The sequence below is a fragment of the Jaculus jaculus genome, chromosome 1, assembly GCF_020740685.1.
Source record: "Jaculus jaculus isolate mJacJac1 chromosome 1, mJacJac1.mat.Y.cur, whole genome shotgun sequence".
NCBI lineage: Eukaryota > Metazoa > Chordata > Mammalia > Rodentia > Dipodidae > Jaculus > Jaculus jaculus.
This window is the reverse complement of record NC_059102.1, coordinates 193437956-193456382: the sequence shown is the minus strand read 5'-3', so window position 1 is coordinate 193456382 and position 18427 is coordinate 193437956. Positions and strand designations below refer to the sequence as shown.

The window sequence follows — 18427 nt, the reverse complement described above, 5'->3', positions numbered from 1 at the left end:
GCCTCCCACCCTTGTGAGGGGCCACCCACTCTGGGGAAAGGGTGCATCCTGGGGTAAGGATTCCTAAACCAATCAAATTGACACAAAACTTAATCATTGCAGTATCAATCTACCTATTATCTATCTATCATCTAATCATTATGCCTTCTCATTCTACTTATGGTCAGTTTGGGAAAAACAAAAATGAAAACAAAACAAAATACCAACAAATAGACTATAACAAGTATTATGGAAAGATAAAATTAAATATAAAAAAATTAGACCATTGTTGAAGAACAGAACAAATTAAGGAAAACAGTATGCTACTACTTATTATGGGATGCTAATTACAACTAGTAGAAGAACAATGGGAAAAAAATGAGAATCTTAAACCCTGAAGACTGTAAAACTGGTGCCTTGGCATGATTCAGAACTCTTAATGCTGAGGTAGTTCTGGAAATTTGAGATACCAATAAAAAATTCAGAGCTGAGATTTACCTGTAAGATAGTTATCTCTGACATCGACATAGAGGTTGTTGTTAAAAAAAGAAAAAAAAAAAAAAGAGTGGGTGGATGGAAGCATTGCCATCAGCAGGCAGAAAAGAGAACTCCTGGATTTCTAAACTCCTCCTCATTCTCATTGCAAAACTATGTAAGAAGGAGTGCTGGTACCAAAAATAAATAGCATTGTTTCAAAGCAACTTAAGAAGATATAGACCTGATAATCTAAAACATGTACACCCCCCCATGTCGTTATAAGAAAGCAAATTTCAGGAAAAAAAATCTCATTGTAGCAGTTTCCTTCTCATTCTTAGGAAAAAAATGCCTGTCCAGGAACAGCTTATGGAAAGAAAGCTTACATGCTCCAAGGAAAGTTTTATCAGACATGGCAGAGTAGAGGCTGGACATCATTATCTTGCTCAAACAGCTGGCAGGAACCAGTAGGAGTGAGCTAATTCTAGCAAGGAGACTTGGACTATAGCCACAGAAGGCCCATCCTAAGTGAAACACCTCAACTAACAAGGATCCACCTCTTAAACTGAAACCAGCTGGGGATTAATCACAAGCACATGAGGCTATGGGCTACACTTCACACTCAAATCACCACACTTGGCTTATTAAAATAGTGAATAATAAAGAGAAAAGAAAACCACTTAATAATATTTAATTGATACTCCTTTTGTGTGGAGATTTTAGATTCGAAGCTCTTGTCCTTGTGTCTGGCTGACCTTGGGAAAGCAGTGAGCTAGGCTGACTATGAAGCCGTGAGCCAGATTGGTTACGTGATTTTTTTGTTCCTTTTAGAGTTGAAGTCTGAACATTTTGCTTTTTCTCCCTAGGTTTTCGTGTCTTCCAAAGCCAGAAAAGACAACATAATAAAATAACTAAAATTAAGAGCAACAGTAGACACAGGTAACAAAACTTCTTCTTTCTCTTTCTCTTTGGGGGTGGGCCACTGTCAATACTACCACCATAGCCTTTGATCAGGCAGTTGGGAGGGTCCCACAGATAGTTGCAATGACAGTGATGTTTATTGTTGCAGATACCTCTTTCATTACAGAAAGCAGGTGAACAATTACTATCCAGAACAGATATATGCACACAGTGCCTTTGGATGCAGATATGATCTTGGCCACATTCGGTACCATCTTTCACGTCACCAACATCAGAGAGGCGTGTCCCAAGGTGGAAATCAGTACCCCAGCAGCTTATGTTATTGATATTAGCAAAGTGGATAGTACCATGATCTGCCATATGGGGAATTTCTTTCACATTATCACACTGAATTCTCCCACACAGGACATCTTCCTCTTTGCATTTTACAAAACTAATACCCTTTATACCACAGTTCCCGAAACGATCACCGTGGGTGTTCACTGGTTTGTAACAACTCTGTTTTGCACTTCGTGCCTCTTTACCAAAAATTTGCCTACATCGTTCATTGCGATCATTGCATCGCTTTTCATAGCAGAAAGCTGTATCATTACAGGGAATTCCATCTTCCACATATACATCATCTGGACACTTGTGGGAAGTTCCATTGCACCATTCTGGAAGATCACACGCATTAGCCTCTTTTCTACATACTTCGCCTGATGGTGCAAATTGGCAATCTTTACAACAAAGACCAAAGGCACATGCAGATCCCATACTCAGAGTGCAATTTGGCATACAACAGGGATCTTTTAAACAATGCTGTAAAGTTCCACAATCACATGCCTCTTCATTTTCAATAACACCATTCCCACAGTGCTTCCTATAAAAGATATCATGTTCGTACATATTTTCCATCAAACATGTTGTCTTTTTTATAATGTATTCCCAAAAAATGTCATAATTACAATCAGAAAATTTAGGAGTTGGTGGGTTATCCACATGCATTATACACTTTGGGTGTACACACTTGCACGGAAACATATCATGGGACATGCCCAAATTATGACCTATGTGATGAGCTACCCCAAATGAAGAAATGGGCAAGGTCCTATTTACGAAAGTAACAATTGCACAACTCCTATATGGGTTACACATTCCTTGTTGTATACTTAGGCCACTTAATCCTCTTAAGTGCTTGTTTATGTAAAGATGTATAGTATCATGTTTTAGTCTGTGATAAATGTTTTTAACTTTCCAATTGCAAAATATTTTTGCACTTTTTCTTACATCATCTACTACAATTTGATTTCTTTTATTCCAAATCTCCAAACCAACGAGGAAGATTTGAACCCCAAGAGCATCATAAATGGAATCTACCATATGTATCACAGCAGCTAGATTTGAGAGCACTTTCGAATCATTTTTTCCATAATGAGTATATAGACCATTGTCGATCAGCACTACATATTCAATGCGTCTATCATGCACCCACCAGCCTTCCAGAGGATATCCTTTCTGAGTGGAAGCATCCTTTTGTTGAAACTCTATTTGGAATGTTATTGTATCTTCTATATGATCAGAACTTCTGGGTGATGATGGTGTATCCTCATTGTTCAACTTATATACTGCATGTTCAAATGTGGTAGAAAACTTTATGGGCATGATTTCATAAACAATACTATTTATCTCCAACATTCCTTGAAAACCCCCAAAACAAGTATTGAGGGAAACCAGGGATTCTGGATCCCCCTCCACATAACCATGATAGTAGCAGTCATCCTGGACAAAAGGTTCATCTTCAAGCAGAGCACCCTGGTCTGTGTAGGTAAATACTGGGAGGTGTTTGGACAACAAAAAGTTCTTGACCTTCATGTGGATAATATGCTTCTGTCCCCCAAGTTTCAGGCTATATGAGATCCAGCCTGGTGACATCATGGTTCCGAACTTTCCAGTTACCTTCAAGGGAATTACCACCTCTGTGGGGTTGTGAGAATACTGGTGTTCAGCTTGGGTGAGTCCAGATAAAGACAGAAATATGCCAAGTGATTGTAACAGGAACAAGATTCTTGTGTACAACAATGTTTCTGTCATTGTTTTTATGAAACCATGCTTATAAAAACATTAATTTTAAGGAGAATTCAGCTCTGGTTGTCATAGCTTATGTGGCGCCTTCTTCTGAGGTGGTCATTGTGCAGTGTGAGCCATTAAGTATCTGTCCTCTAGTGGGGTTGAATCATTATGGTTGTATCCCTGTAGATAAAATTAAAAACAATATATGTATGGCAGTGTTTTTTTTTTTTTTAATGGAAGAGTAGGATATGGTAAAGAGAAAGAAAAAAAGTAACTTATAAAAGCTGTTTGTTCTTTGATCAAGGAATGACTTGGTAATTGCCTAGGTGGTAGCATGTGCTAGTAAATATCTTCAAAACAAAGGAAAGTGTCAGAGTATTATACATTTTACCAGATACTTGTTTCCTTTAATAAGTTAATGGTTTTTACAACAACAAAACTATAAACATGGGTACAGATATAGAGTGTAGGAAATGCAAGCAGCACAAATATAATCATGGACCTATGTTGGTCTTGATTCACATAAACAAAGGTATCAGAAGTTAAGTTTTAATTCATGCCAAGGAAATGCATAATAGTTTTGTAACAATACCACTGGCCTTAGTATTATGAAATCTACGCATCTCTTTAGAGGCTTATGATGGAATCATTTGTGGAACTAGGTTTGAGTGAATTAGCAAAAAAGGACAGGGGTTATACAATCTACATGTAGCTCTTGATAATTTTGAAAGTAAACTATACTTTAAATATATCATTTTTATTCTTTATTTTTATTTTTTTATTTATTATTATTATTATTATTATTATTATTATTATTATTATTATTTTGGTTTCTCTAGCCGAGGGTGTAGTCTCAGAGTGGCCTAGAACTCACAGAGATCCTCCTACCTCTGCCTCCCAGGGCTGAGATTAAAGACATGTGGGACTATGACCAGCAGTATTTTTAAAATTATGTAGTAATTCTTTAAAATATTATACTTTCCCTCATAGAAACAGAATAAAAATGTATCCGGAGTAACAGATAAGAAACAATAATTTAACCATATCTCTTTTGTAATTTAAACAAAAGGTGATTTTTAGAAGAAATATTGTGATATTTGTTGATTAAATATAGTATCATCCTAACAAGGTATTTTATACTTTATATGCCTCATAATTAAAGTGACTTGTTATATATGGAATTATACAAAAATCACCCCCAACTCATCTGGCAAAGTGCTACTAAATACCAGTACTTTGGAATTTGACTGTATCTAGGGACACTATATATAGAGACATCATAACATTAAAATAGGTCCTTAAGGTGAGTCCTAATTTTGCAAAAAGAGGAAGTCAGGAAATAGAATGGATGTCAGAGAAGCAAAATCATGGAGAAATAACCACATGAGTACAGCCAGAAGAAAGTCATTTGAAAGCAACTGGGAAAAACTGGAGAAAACCTGACACCTTTATCTATGACCTACAGATTTTATAACTGTGAGAATTAATTTGCAGTTTAAATGCTCCACACTATGGTCTTTATGTTATGGTAGCACTACAAAACTAATATTGAATTATGGAGACTAGAGATAGGAACCAAATAAATAATGTTAAGGAACTTGGTGCAGATTCTTAGGAAACAATGACCTGTTTGTTAAAATTAAAATTATTTGGCCATACCATTGTATCTGATGGACTAGATCTGACATATTCATGGAGAAATTTCAAAATGAATTATTGTATTGTGTTGTGTTAAAATTGGACTTACTAGATGTAAAGAGCCACATAAATTAAGAGTTTAATGGAAAATTGAACATAAACATAACAAAAATATTGACATATATGTTTTATACCTAACTATAAGTTTATGTGTACCTCATGTTCAAAAAGATGACTTGTAGGCTGGGGAGATAGCTTAATTGCTAAATTGTTTACCATGAAAGCATAAGTAGCTGAATTAGATACCTAAGATCATATGTAAAATTGCCGGCTCTGGTGGCACAGCCTATAATGCCAGCATTAAAGAGATTGAGACAGTAGGATCCCTGGGGCTTATTGGCCTAATTCACAAGCATCACAGCGTGCCTAAAGATGACATCCATGGTTGTCTTCTGGCCTCTACATGCATGCAACTGCCCACACAAGTATGCCATGCACACATTTGCAAAATAGGATTGTCAAGTTTTCTTTGCACTTACATAATTTGTATGTATGTACTAATAAGAACATGCCATGAATAGTGGATCTAAAAAGTGAAGCCATGGACATATGAATGATAGCATTTCATGGGAATCAGAGCCTCTAGCTATTGGCTGTTTTCCGCTACACCAAGTTGATTAACATTCCTAAGAAAATGAAATAAATATAATAAATATTTAGCATTATAATATATATGTCTATTATCATATATCTGTCTACCTATCTATCTATCTTTCATTATAAGTCTATGTTTAACCTATGTATACTATACTTCTAGTAATCTATGAAGTGAATGTTAACACCATACACAGTGGGTGAAAAAAGAGAAATTAACTATTAATATAAGCAAAGATTGCAATGGGAGAACCCTTTTCCTAGATATTTCTGAACTTACAATCTATTCTAATTCATAATCAATCAGATTGTCTTTTATTTCTTTGGGGATAGTATACCAAGTATATAAAATATTACTGATTTTATATTCTAATATAATATAAAATTACTGTATTTACTTGTGAGTCCTGATACTTGGGAGGGTATAGTGTAATTAAGTGTTTTTATATTAAATATCATGCCTGAAAAGAGACAATTAAACTTGTTTTTTACTTTTTTCTTTTTACAAGTTGTATTTCATTTCTTTTTCTTGCCCTCTGCTCTTACTAGGACTTCTAGTGCTGTGTTGAATAGAAGTGGTGAGGTTGTTCATTCCTGTCTACTTACAGATTTTAGAGGAAAAGCCTCCTACATTTCACTGTTGATTTTGTTAGCCTTGTACTTGTCATACACAAATTTTGTCACATGGCTAGATTTTTTAAATTATTCTTTGATTACTCTGTAAAAAGCTTTTCACATGAAATTATGTCAAAAATTTTCCCAATCTATTTAAATGTTCATAAATCTTTTGTTCTTCTGTTTAAGGTTACATGTTTATTGATTTTGGGGGTTATTCTTATATTCTATGGCTGATTTGTTTTTGATCATAGTGAATAATCCTTTGAATGTACTTTTGAAATATGTCAGCTGTTGATGAGTTTTCTCTATGTTCATAAAGGTAATTGTCCTGTAATTTTCTTGTAGTTTCTTAATCTCATATTAATGTCAGAGTAGTGCTTGTCTAATTAAATGAGTTTGGAAATAATCACTCCTCTTCAATTTTTTTGAGTTTCAAAATGACTGATTTAGTTTTTGCCATATTCTACAGAACTCATTAGAGAAACAATAAGATCCTGGGCTTTTCTCTACCTCCTTGTTCATTATTATTGTATGACTGTGGAGTTTTTTTTTTGTTGTTGTTATTTACTTTTGTTGTTTTGCTTTTATTACTTCTTGATTCAATCTTGCAAGGTTGTATATTTCTAGTCTATACAAATTTTGATCACATTACCAAAGCCACACACACACTAGGTACTTGGATTAAAGAGAATAACATTAAGATAAAATGAAGAAATGCTTTCAGCTGGGAGTGGTGGTGCAGCACTTGGGAGGCAGAGGTAGGAGGATTGCCATAAGTTCGAGGCCACCCTGAGACTCCATAGTGCATCCCAGGTCAGCCTGGGCTAGAGTGAGACCCTACCTTGAAAAAATAAAAAAAGAAAGAGAGAAAGAAAAATAAATGCTTTCAAACTTCATTGACATTTTATTTGTAGAACTAAACCCTTCAGTCAAGACTGAAGGCAGACAGGAGACAGACAAGCAGGCATGTGTGCTAATTTTGCCACATGTGAGTGTGAGTAGGGTTAGACATGTTTACCTCAGCAACACAATAAGCTTCTTCTTCAGAATTACTTGGACTATTTTCCTTTCTTTGGCTTCCTGTAGGAAAGGCATTGTGATGTGCTTGTAATATATAAAACAAGTGATGAAAAACACCAACTCTTGAAGTAAAATTTTGAAGTTCAACTCCAAATACAATTTTATAAACAAGGGCATGGTGATACCCACCTTTAATCACACTAGAGAGACAAGGTAAGAGGATCTCTGTGTAAGTTCCAGGCCAGCTACATAGTAGTGAGACTACATAGTAAATTCTAGGTCAGCCTGGGCTGGAGCAAGAACATACCTCAAAAAACAAAAACAGGACTTTTGGCCAAGATGGCAACTGCCTAGCTACCCTGAAGATCCTGTGGAAAGAAAGGCAAGACATTAAGGGTGCACTGGGTCTTTTAGGGGAGAGCAATCTATTCTAAAACCTTCAAACCACAGGCAAGAGAGATTTGCTCAACCATGTTTATAGTGGCTCAATTTGTAATAGCTAAGAGACAGAATCAACCCAGATGTCCATCACTAGAAGAATGGATAACTAAGATGTGGTATATCTACACAATAACATCCTATACAGCAGTAAGAAAAAAATGACACAATAAAATTTGAGGAGAAATGGTTGAACCTGGAACAGATCATTCTCAGTGAACTTACCCATCACAGAATAAAAAAAAAAAAAAAAAAAATTGCCACATAGTCTCACTCATCTACAGCACCTAACCTGAATCTACCCAAGATGCCTGATATACCCAGCAAGCATCTCTTGGACTAGACTATAGGATGGATAGGGAGGGAGGGGAGGGCAACGGAGGTTGGGGGAACACAAATCTAGACCCAAACAGCAATGGTAACATAAAATTCTACTTCCTAAAAGGCAGAACAAATGGTTGAACCTTCACCCGGCCCTTAGAGGGAACACCTGAATCACAAGACACTGGAGAGGGTATGATGAAGACAGACCATAATCTTCTACAGCTTCCCTCCCTCCTTCTCTCTCTCTCTCTCTCTCTCTCTCTCTCTCTCTCTCTCTCTCTCCTCTCTAACTCTTGTATATTAGTTATCTTTTTCTTCCTTTTCTTAGTGGGCACTGACCTGTAACTCCCAGTACCAGCATATGGCTATCATTCACAATGAGCTTTTGATCAGAGGAACCTACAAGGTTTTCTAAAAGAATGACAGATTTCTGTCAGAGTACTTGATGACCCACCAAAGGGCAGTGGTAAGACCCTATTGCTGAAGACTCCATATGTAGCTGACACGTAAAATGGAACAGCATGGCTGGAAGCCAGGAGAGAGTCAGTCCCCAGACAGTCAGCGTGTCTAGTGCCAGAAGGTGCTACATGGGCGACTGGGGAAATGACCAATATCTGTCCAAGCAACTCATGGTCTAACCTACTTAGTGACAAATAACCTGTTGTGGTGCCCACATAGGTGCAATAATGGCACACAGCCATGGTGGGGAACCAAATGTTCTTGATTTGGCTAACTGATCCCCTCAGTGGTATGGGACCCATAGCTTGAGCTGGGAAACAAGTCAGAACCATATCCAAACATAAGCCCACTCTCCAATATCAAGCTACCATCAATCATGGGCTACAAGAGGGTCTATACCTATTAAACTCTCTGTTAAAAAAGTAAGGGTTATCTCATTTATCCTGGTGCTAACTTACTCTCCATCGGAGACTCTGCTTCTCTTTTTCAGATAGATGTAGATCCTAAGGAAAGAGCCACCCCATCATACTTCAAAAGGGCCCCGACTGAAACTAAGGAAAACTGGCGAAACAAGCAAGGGTGTTGTTTTCCTGATGAACCAGATACCAGCACAAGGGCAAAGGAGACCAACACAGAGAAAAATCAATTCCTAACAAATCAGAGAGCCAGAGCCTCAGAGGCCCCCAACTCCTCATCACTGAAGCAGGCCAAAAATGAACCCAACATGGCTCAGGGAAATTTTGCAGAAGAGGGGGTGGAAAGAATGTCAGAGTCACATGTTTGGTCATGATATGCAGAGACATTTATCATACCAATAACTGTGGGCTAACTCCACAATGCATGACCCATATACATCAACCATTCCCGTCCAGCCTTGCTGTCTCCCGCAGGCATGATCACTTTTGTCCCCCAGCCTTGCTGTCCCCTGCAGGAGTGCAATTGCATTCTACCCAGCCTTGATGTCATCTTCAGGTGCGACATGATCACCACCACTACCCCAGCTGGCCAGCCTTACTTTTCCCCGTGGGCGTGCATGATCGCCTGTCCCGCCCAGCCTTGCTGTCTCCTGTGGGAGCACACAATCTCCATCTCCCCTCCAGCCTTGCTGTCCCCCGTGGGCACAAACTATAACCTTTCTCCCCCAGCCTTGCTGTTCCCATAGGCATGTGCAATTGATGTCCCCCCCTCCCAACCTCTCCCATGGGTGATTGGGCAGCTTAGTTGCCATTACTGCCCAGCCTTGCTGACCCCTGTGGGCTATCACTGGCCCAGTGGCCATTCACCCCCAGCCCATCTTAGCCCTGTGCATAATTGCCATAATTGCCATCCCACTTGCTGCTGCCCCTTCACACAACCAAAAAGGGAACAGGCTAGTGTCTTTGCCCTAGCCTTTCTGAATTTCATGGGTGATCATCACCCCACTCACAGCTGGCCCCCATCCCTGGCCAGCAGGTTAGCATCCTACACCCTAGGCTTTCTGAAACATTGTGATGGGCAGATCACAATGAAAAATGAATAGCACGAAAAATCTGATGCAATTAAATCCAGTTAGTTGCCCAGTTCCACAATGGATGCCTCTAATCAAAACACAGAAGAGACAGTAGGATCAGAACGCCAAAATAGAGAACCAAACCATGCAACCCTGGCCAAGCAAGTAGCAGAACATGCAGAAACTCAACAAAGGACCAATAATTGTATAAATGGTATGCTCACAAGATTAGACATACTAGAAAAGAATCAGGAAGGTTTCCAAAGACAGTTAAAGGATGTGAAAGACATCAAAAGGAAAAAAAAGTCCTTAATAACCAGCTGGCTAAGCTCAATGAAGACATAAAATAAATACAAGGATGAACTTCAAGAAGCATTAGGAAAATCAGAAAATAACGTGAAAAAAGAACTCAACAGAGGGTTGGAAACTATACATAAAAAAGCAGTACAAAATATGAACCAAATTGAACAAGCCCAACATTATAAAAGCTCTCTAAATTAGAGTCAGCCATGTGGAGGACAGAAACCCAGAATTGGAAAACAAAACAGAAGAAACAGCGTGTGAGTGCAAAAGTTTCAACAAGTTCAAAAATTTTTGTGAACAAAACATGAGAGAACTTTACGATACCCTTAAGCATCCCAACATATGGATATTTGGAATACCAGAAGGGGAAGAAATTCAGACCAAAGGCATGGGAAACTTATTCAACAAAATTACCGAATAAAATTTTCCCACTCTCTCAAAACAAAATCCCATCAAGTTACAAGAAGCTATCAGAACTCCAAACAGACTGGACCAAAGCAGAAATTCTCCAAGACATGTTATCATTAAGACTCTAAATATCAATCCAAAAGAGAAAGTACTAAAGGCAGCTAGGGAAAGACAACACATTACATATAAAGGAACCCCCATCAGAATTACTTCTTCTCAATCGCAACCCTAAAAGTCAGAAATGCCTGGAATTGAACACTACAAACTTTACGAACTTATGGCTTCCAAGCCAAATTATTCGACCCAACAAAACTATTCCACATAATCGATGCTGAAAGAAGAACTTTCCATGACAAAAATTAGCTATACAACCATATGAACACAAGGCCAAACATACAGAGAGTAATTCAGGGAATGCTCCACACAGAAGATTTAATAATCAACCTCAAATGCCTATGAGAAGAAGACCACAATAACCAAACTTCAAGAAGGCACAAAAATTACAAAGGCCAAAAAAACATTAAACTACATAAACCACCACAATATGGCAGATATTAAATCAAACCTCACAGTTTTTACCCTAAATATTAATGGCCTTAACTCACCCATCAATAGATATAAGCTAATAGGGTGGATTAGAAAATTAGACCCCTCAATCTGCTGTCTTCAAGAACGCTACCCCCCCCCCCTCCATAAAGACAGACACCTGCACAGGATGAAAGGGTGGAAAATGTTATTCCAAGCAAATGGAAATAAGAAGAAAGGAGATGTAGCTATACTTATATCAGATAAAATGGACTTAAACAAAAAATAACAAAACAAGTCAAAGAAGACCACTTCTTACTTATCAAGGAAAAGATCCAACAAGAGGATATCACAATCATCAATCTTTATGCACCAAACATAGAGGCATCATAATTCATAAAACAAAACTTACTTGATAATAAAACAGAAATAACCACCAATATTATCATAGCTGGGGACTTCAATACTTCACTATCAGCAATAGATAGAGAGCTCAACAACACCATAGATCAATTAGACCTAATGGACATCTACAGAACATTCTTTTTTTTTTTTTTGAGTTAGGGTCTCTAGCACAGGCTGACCTGGAATTCACTCTGTATTCTCATGCTGGCCTCTAACTCACGGTGATCCTCCTATCTCTGCCTCCCAAGTGCTGGGTTTAAAGGTGTGTGCCACCACCCCTGGCTTACAGAATATTATAACCAAAATCCACAGATTACATGTTCTTCTCAATGGCCCATTGAACCTTCTCTAAAATAGATAATACAATGGGTCACAGAGCCTGCCTTCATATATTTAGGAGGATTGTCATAATTTCCTGCTTTATATCAGATCACAATGCTGCATTGTTAGAAATCAATGACAAAAGATGCACCAGAAACACAACCAATTTCTGGAAAGTGAAAAACACACTCTTAAACAATAAGTGAGTAGTGGACAAAATTAAAAATGCAATTGCAATTTATAGAAAGGAATGACAATGAGAACACAACATACAAAACTTTATGAGACACAATGAAAGCACTCCTCAGGGGAAAATTCATTGTGCTAAAGGCCTTTATAACAAAGACAGAGAGATCCCAAATCAATAACCTCACCATCCACCTACAGGCAGTGGAAAAACAAGAAGTATCAAACCCCAGACAGAAAGAAATAATTAAGATCAGAGCAGAAATTAATGAATTGGAAACTAAGAAAGTAATTAAGAAAATTGATGAAACAAAGAGCTGGTTCTTTGAAAACATAAACAAGATCAATAAACCCCTGGCCAGTTTGATAAAGTGAAGAAAAGAAATGCTTCAAATTAACAAAATTAGAAATGAAAAAGGAGAGATTACAATAGACATAAGTGAAATTGGGAGAATCATCAGGATTTACTTAAAATCCTCTACCTCACAAAATTGGATAATATGGATGAAACTGATGATTTCCTGAACACATACCACCTACCAAAGCTAAACTCAGGGCAGGTTAATCTCCTAAACAAACCTATCACAAACACTGAGATTGAAAGGGTAATTAAAATCTGCCCTAAAAAGAAGAGTTCTGGACCAGATGGCTCCTCAGCTAAATTCTATCAAACCTCAATGGAAGAACTGAAATCAATTTTTCTCAAATTAAGCCACATAATTGCAGCACAGGGAAAGCTCCCCAACTCCTTCTATGAAGTTAGCATCACCCTAATACCACACAGAGATGCCACAAGGAAAAAAAAAATACCGGCCTATTTTATTTCCCTGATGATCTTAGATGCAAAGATCTTGAACAAAATCCTTGAAAAACAAATTCAACAGCACATCAAAAGTTTTATTCACCTGGATCAAGTAGGCTTCATCCCAGGAACACAGGGGTAGATCAACATATGGAACTCTTTCATTGTCATACACCACATAAATAAGCTTAAACACAAAAACCACATAATTATCTCAATAGATGCAGAAAAGGCCTTTGACAAAATAAGCATCACGTCATGATCAAAACATTGGAGAGAATAGGCATGGACAAGTCTCTATCTTAATAAAGGCTATATACAATGAGTCTAAAGCCCAAATAATACCTAATGGGGAGAGACTGCAGAAATTCCCATTGAGATCAGGAACAAGACAGGGGTGTCCACTCTCACCTCTGCTCTTCAATATAGCACTGGAAGTTCTAGCTCAAGTAATAAGCCAGGAGGAAGAAGTTAAAGTGAAACAAATTCAAAAGGAAGAAGTTAAGGTAGCTCTATTTGCAGCTGACATGATTATATACATAAGTAACCTGAAAATCTCCATCTCAAAACTCCTAGAAGTGATTAACTCTTTCAATACAGTAGCCAGATAAAAAATCAATGCACAAAAATCAGCAGCCTTCCTATATGCAAAACACAAAGATACAAAGAAAGAAATAAGTGACTTTGTCCCATTTCCAACAGCATCAAAAAAATTAAAATAAAGCTGGGTGTGGTGGCACATGCCTTTAATCCCAGCACTGGGGAGGCAGAGGTAGGAGGATCACTGTGAGTTTGAGGCCACCCTAAGACTACACAGTGAAATCCAGGTCAGTTTAAGCTACAGTGAGACGCTACCTTGAAAAAATAAAATAAAATACCTCAGAATAACATTTACTAAGAAGGTGAAAGTCCATTACAATGAAAACAAAAACACTTAAGAAAGAAATTGAGGAGGACTTTAGAAATGAAAAGACCTCCACTCCTGGATAGGCAGAAATAACATTGTGAAATGGTAATCTTACCAAAATAAACATATAGATTTAATGCAATACCAACAAAAATCCCAACATCTTTCTTCAAAAAAAATTATCTCAAAATTCATACTGAATTACAGTAGGTCTTGGATATCCAAGCATATCCTCAGCAAAAGAAACAGCTCTGGAGGCATAACCGTACCTGATCAAAAGCTACCCTACAAAGCCTTAGTAATAAAAACAACAAGTTACTGGCAGAAAAACAGGAATATAGGCCAATGGAACAGAATTGAGGAACCAGACTTTGGGTCAAGTAACTACAGCTACATGGTATTTGGCAAAGCTCCTCACAATGTAAACTGGAAAAAAGATAGCATCATCAACAAATGGTGCTGGACAAACTGGATAACCATATGCAAAAAATGAAATGATTTAAAGCAAAAGTCTTTCTAGCACAAAAGTTATTTGTATTTTGTTTGAAAGATATATAAGAATTTACTAATTAAGTAATCACAAATGGTTACCCTAAGAGAGAGCTAAAATGCTCAAAAGTAAAGTATGAACTCCTGAGTAAGGATTTAAGAATGCTAATGCCATTTGCACTGTCAAATGCAGAGAATGAATGGTAGGAATGATCTATTAAATCATATGTAAAGAGAAAAATACATTTGAAGACAAAACCATATATTACTTTTTCTGTGATATATCAACATCTGAAATTAAGGGAGAATTACTTACTACTGTGGAATGAAATAAGGAGAGAAAATGCTGCTATTGTTGGAGTCAGTGGCCAGAACTAAAAATAAAGAAACTAGGATGCTAACATTCATTTCATTGAGTAATGAAAATTTAAGAAAAAAAAAAAAAAAACTCTTCTAATCACATAAAGACAAAAAAAGGGCATCGTCACCTTTGGAAAGAAGATGGAAAAGTGCTGATTTTAGTAATATCTAATAAGAATAATTTCAGCGTTTTGAAATCCTCAGCTGTTTTCTATTATGTCCAATATTTTTCAATTTATTTTCTACAATTTTGTATATAAATATATATATATTTGAGAGAAAGAGAGAAGAGAGACAGAGAGAGACACACACACACACACACAGAGAGAGAGAGATAGAGAGAGAGAGAGAGAATGGGCACACCAGGGCTTCTATCCACTGCAAAGGAACTCCAGAATCATGCATCCCCTTGTGCATCTGGCTTATGTGGGTCCTGGTGAGTCGAACCGGGATCCTTTGGTTTTTCAGGCAAATGCCTTAACCACTAAGCCTTCTCTCCAGCCCCTAATTTTCTACAATTTTTAACAATTTATTTAAGTGAGTGCATTTACTTATTTTATTAAAAAAATATATTTATTTATTTATGAGACAGAGAATGAGAAAACGGGCATGCCAGGGCCTCCAGCCACTGCAGACAAACTCCAGATGCATCACCACCATGTGCATCTGGCTTATATGGGTTCTACGGAATTGAACTTGGGTCTTTAGGCTTCTTAGGCAAGTGCTTTAACTGCTAAGCCATTTCTCCAGCCCTGCATTTACTTCTTTTTGTGTGTGGCAGGGGGAGAAGGTAAGAGTTTATTTTGGCTTATGGACTGATGACATGAGCAGAGGCTAGACATCACCTCCTGGCCAACATCAGGTGGACAATAGCAGCAAGAGAGTGTGCTAAGCACTAGATAGCTACAATACCCATCAACCTGTCCTCTAATAATATGCTGCCTCCAGGAGTCTCCAATTCCCAAATTGCCACCATCTGGGAACTAACATTCAATACACAATTTTATGTGGGTCGCCTGAATTAAACCACCACATTCCACTCCCCTGATCCCATAAGCTGGTAACCATGTAAAGTACAATGCATTCAATCCAACTTTAAAAGTCCTCATAGTTTGCATAAATGTCAATGTTGTTCAAACACCCGCATAGTCCATGGTCTTTAACTGAACTGTGATATCAAAAACAAAACAAAACAAAAGTAATGTCAGAGAATAAATATTCACTGTACCAAAGATGGCATGGGGGTTGGAGAGATGGCTTAGCATCATTGGATAAAGATTTCCTGGACTGTCAGTAGCCTAGCTGGAGGGGCTGAAGTGGAATTCAGAGACTCGACAACACTGGCTATAATTATTGAATTTGGAGACATCACTGGTTAGAGTTGTCAGATTTGGAGCTACAGTTTGATGTTTGTCCTGTTCATTTTAAATACTATATTGGTTCAATATTTCTTTGCCATGTCCCATGCCATCTTTTTTAAATTTTTTTTTATTTATTTTTATTAATTTATTTGGGAGTGACAGACAGACAGAGAGAAAGAGGCAGATAGAGACAGAGAGAAAAAGAGAGAGAGAGAGAGAGAGAGATGGGTGCGTCAGGGCCTCCAGCCACTGAAAACAAACTCCAGGCATGTGTGCCCCATTGTGCATCTGGCTAACTTGAGTCCTGGGGAATCGAGCCTCGAACCCGGGTCCTTAGGTTTCACAGGCAAGCACTTAACTGCTAAGCCACCTCTCCAGCCCCTATGCCATCTTTTTTTTTTAAAAAAACTTCATTTATTTACTATTTATTTAAAAGAGATAGAGGGAAAGGGAGAGAGAGAGAAAGAGCGAGAGAGAGCGCATGTGCATGCCAGGGCCTCCAGCCACTGCAAACAAGCTCCACATGCACATGCCACCTTGTGCATCTGGCTTACATGGGTCCTGGGGAATTGAATGGAAGTCCTTTAGCTTTTCAGGTAAACACCTTAACTTCTTGAGAGAGGTGTTTTCTTTTCTCATTCATTCATGTATGTAGATTTTTTTCTTAGCTACAATCTAGCTACATCCCATGAATTTATTGCATATTTTATACTCAAAATTTTATTGCTTTTGATGCAGCATTACTCTTAAGTTATTTGTCATTTTGTGGAATGTATAAAATGTGAAATTAAATTTATAATTAACATATTTCAACCATTATTAAATTATATATTATTGAATTACTTATAGACAATATTATTTATATAGCTGTGTTTCCAGGGTAGGTAAAGCATCTTCGTATTCTTGTACAAATATAGACAATAATGGAGAACAAGTTGAAATGCTCTCTTTTAGTGTGCTGATCCATTAATCACCTAAACAAGTATTGCAAGCAACCTATGCAGTTTTATTAGCATGACTTTTTCCCTAAAAATTTGAGATAAAGATCCATTCCCAAAACTAAAGACTACAAGCTGAGCTTACCAATTGAAGTAGATCAACTAATAAGACAGGGAACTTTGAATCCTAGTCCCTTAATGTAAGCAGGACAAACTGGGGAATATAGTCTGAATGTCTAGCTATATTTACATTGAATATATATCTATATCTATATCTCTCTCTATATATACATTACATAAATATATATATTTACATTGAATTTATAAGAATAAAAAAAGGAATTTAGGGTAAATACAAAATAATCTTTTGTAAATTCTTAGATTATATCTAATGCAGAATGTTTAATGAATCAATTCACAGCTCTTAAGTCACAAAATAGTATTACAACTCAAAATCAAATATGTAGTCATTTGCCAGATGTGTTAGCCAGAATATAAGAGCTGCCAAAGCCAAAGTCAGGATGACAACCAGAACAGCTGACCCTCAGTGATCCATATGGTTGTCTCTTGGCTGCTGGCCCTGGATTACTTCAGAGGAAGTAGAGAACCTTCTTTGACTTTGCTGTTGGGCCCTGTGCTGTCGAGGGCTCATGGAAGTATTCTTAGCCACATGTTGAGTGGGTCATTGTAATGATGCTGCAGACAGATTGGCAGTCCAACAATAGCTGGATGCCGGCCTGAGAGTCAAGGAACCTGGTTGCTGCTCAGTCCATTTGTTTCTTATGTCTTAATCACTTTTTTTGTAAATTTACAATATTTTTCTGTATAGTCCTTTGAAACTTTCAGATAAAAGTTAGTGTTTTTTTTTTCTTCCCATGAGTATTACTACTTATTCTATGATTTACTGAGTAATCTGTTTCTACAACTTATATAGAATTACATGGGGAAAGAAGAGTTGAAAGGGGAAGCAAAACTGCTCAAGGCACTTAGAATTTTCATAAAAGATACCTTGGGATGGTCCATTCTGTCACCTTGCTTGTGTTCTAAACTTCCTTAAGTGATAACAGTTCTATTTTAGTCAAGTATTTATGAAGATTTTTGTTATATTTTTGGTTTTGAGTGTTACTTGAGAAGAAAATACTTAGTAACCACTTTGATGTGCTGTTGCAAGAAAGAACACAGTCTCCATCGACCGTTGTCTTATGGTTCAAGCCAAGAAATGATTTTTATTTTCTTTCCTGAAGTTAACTGGGGAATTATAAAGTCTGAATGTTTTCTCTGCTTTGAATCCTATATGGATTAAAATTTATTATTGCCTAGAACTGTAATTATTATAGATTTCAACTTTAGGAATAT

At 37.2% G+C, this 18427-nt stretch overlaps 1 protein-coding gene across 1 annotated transcript in view; it reads right to left on the bottom strand.

Moving 5' to 3' along the window:
* The window catches only part of LOC101611973 (disintegrin and metalloproteinase domain-containing protein 29), a 177377-nt gene extending 173930 nt beyond the window's left edge, over window positions 1–3447 (bottom strand). The window contains exon 1 of the mRNA XM_004657072.2: window positions 1263–3447. Within this exon, the coding sequence (XP_004657129.2) occupies window positions 1263–3447 (2185 nt within the window). The remainder of the gene's footprint in view (window positions 1–1262) is intronic.
* Between the last annotated feature and the right edge of the window lie 14980 nt (window positions 3448–18427).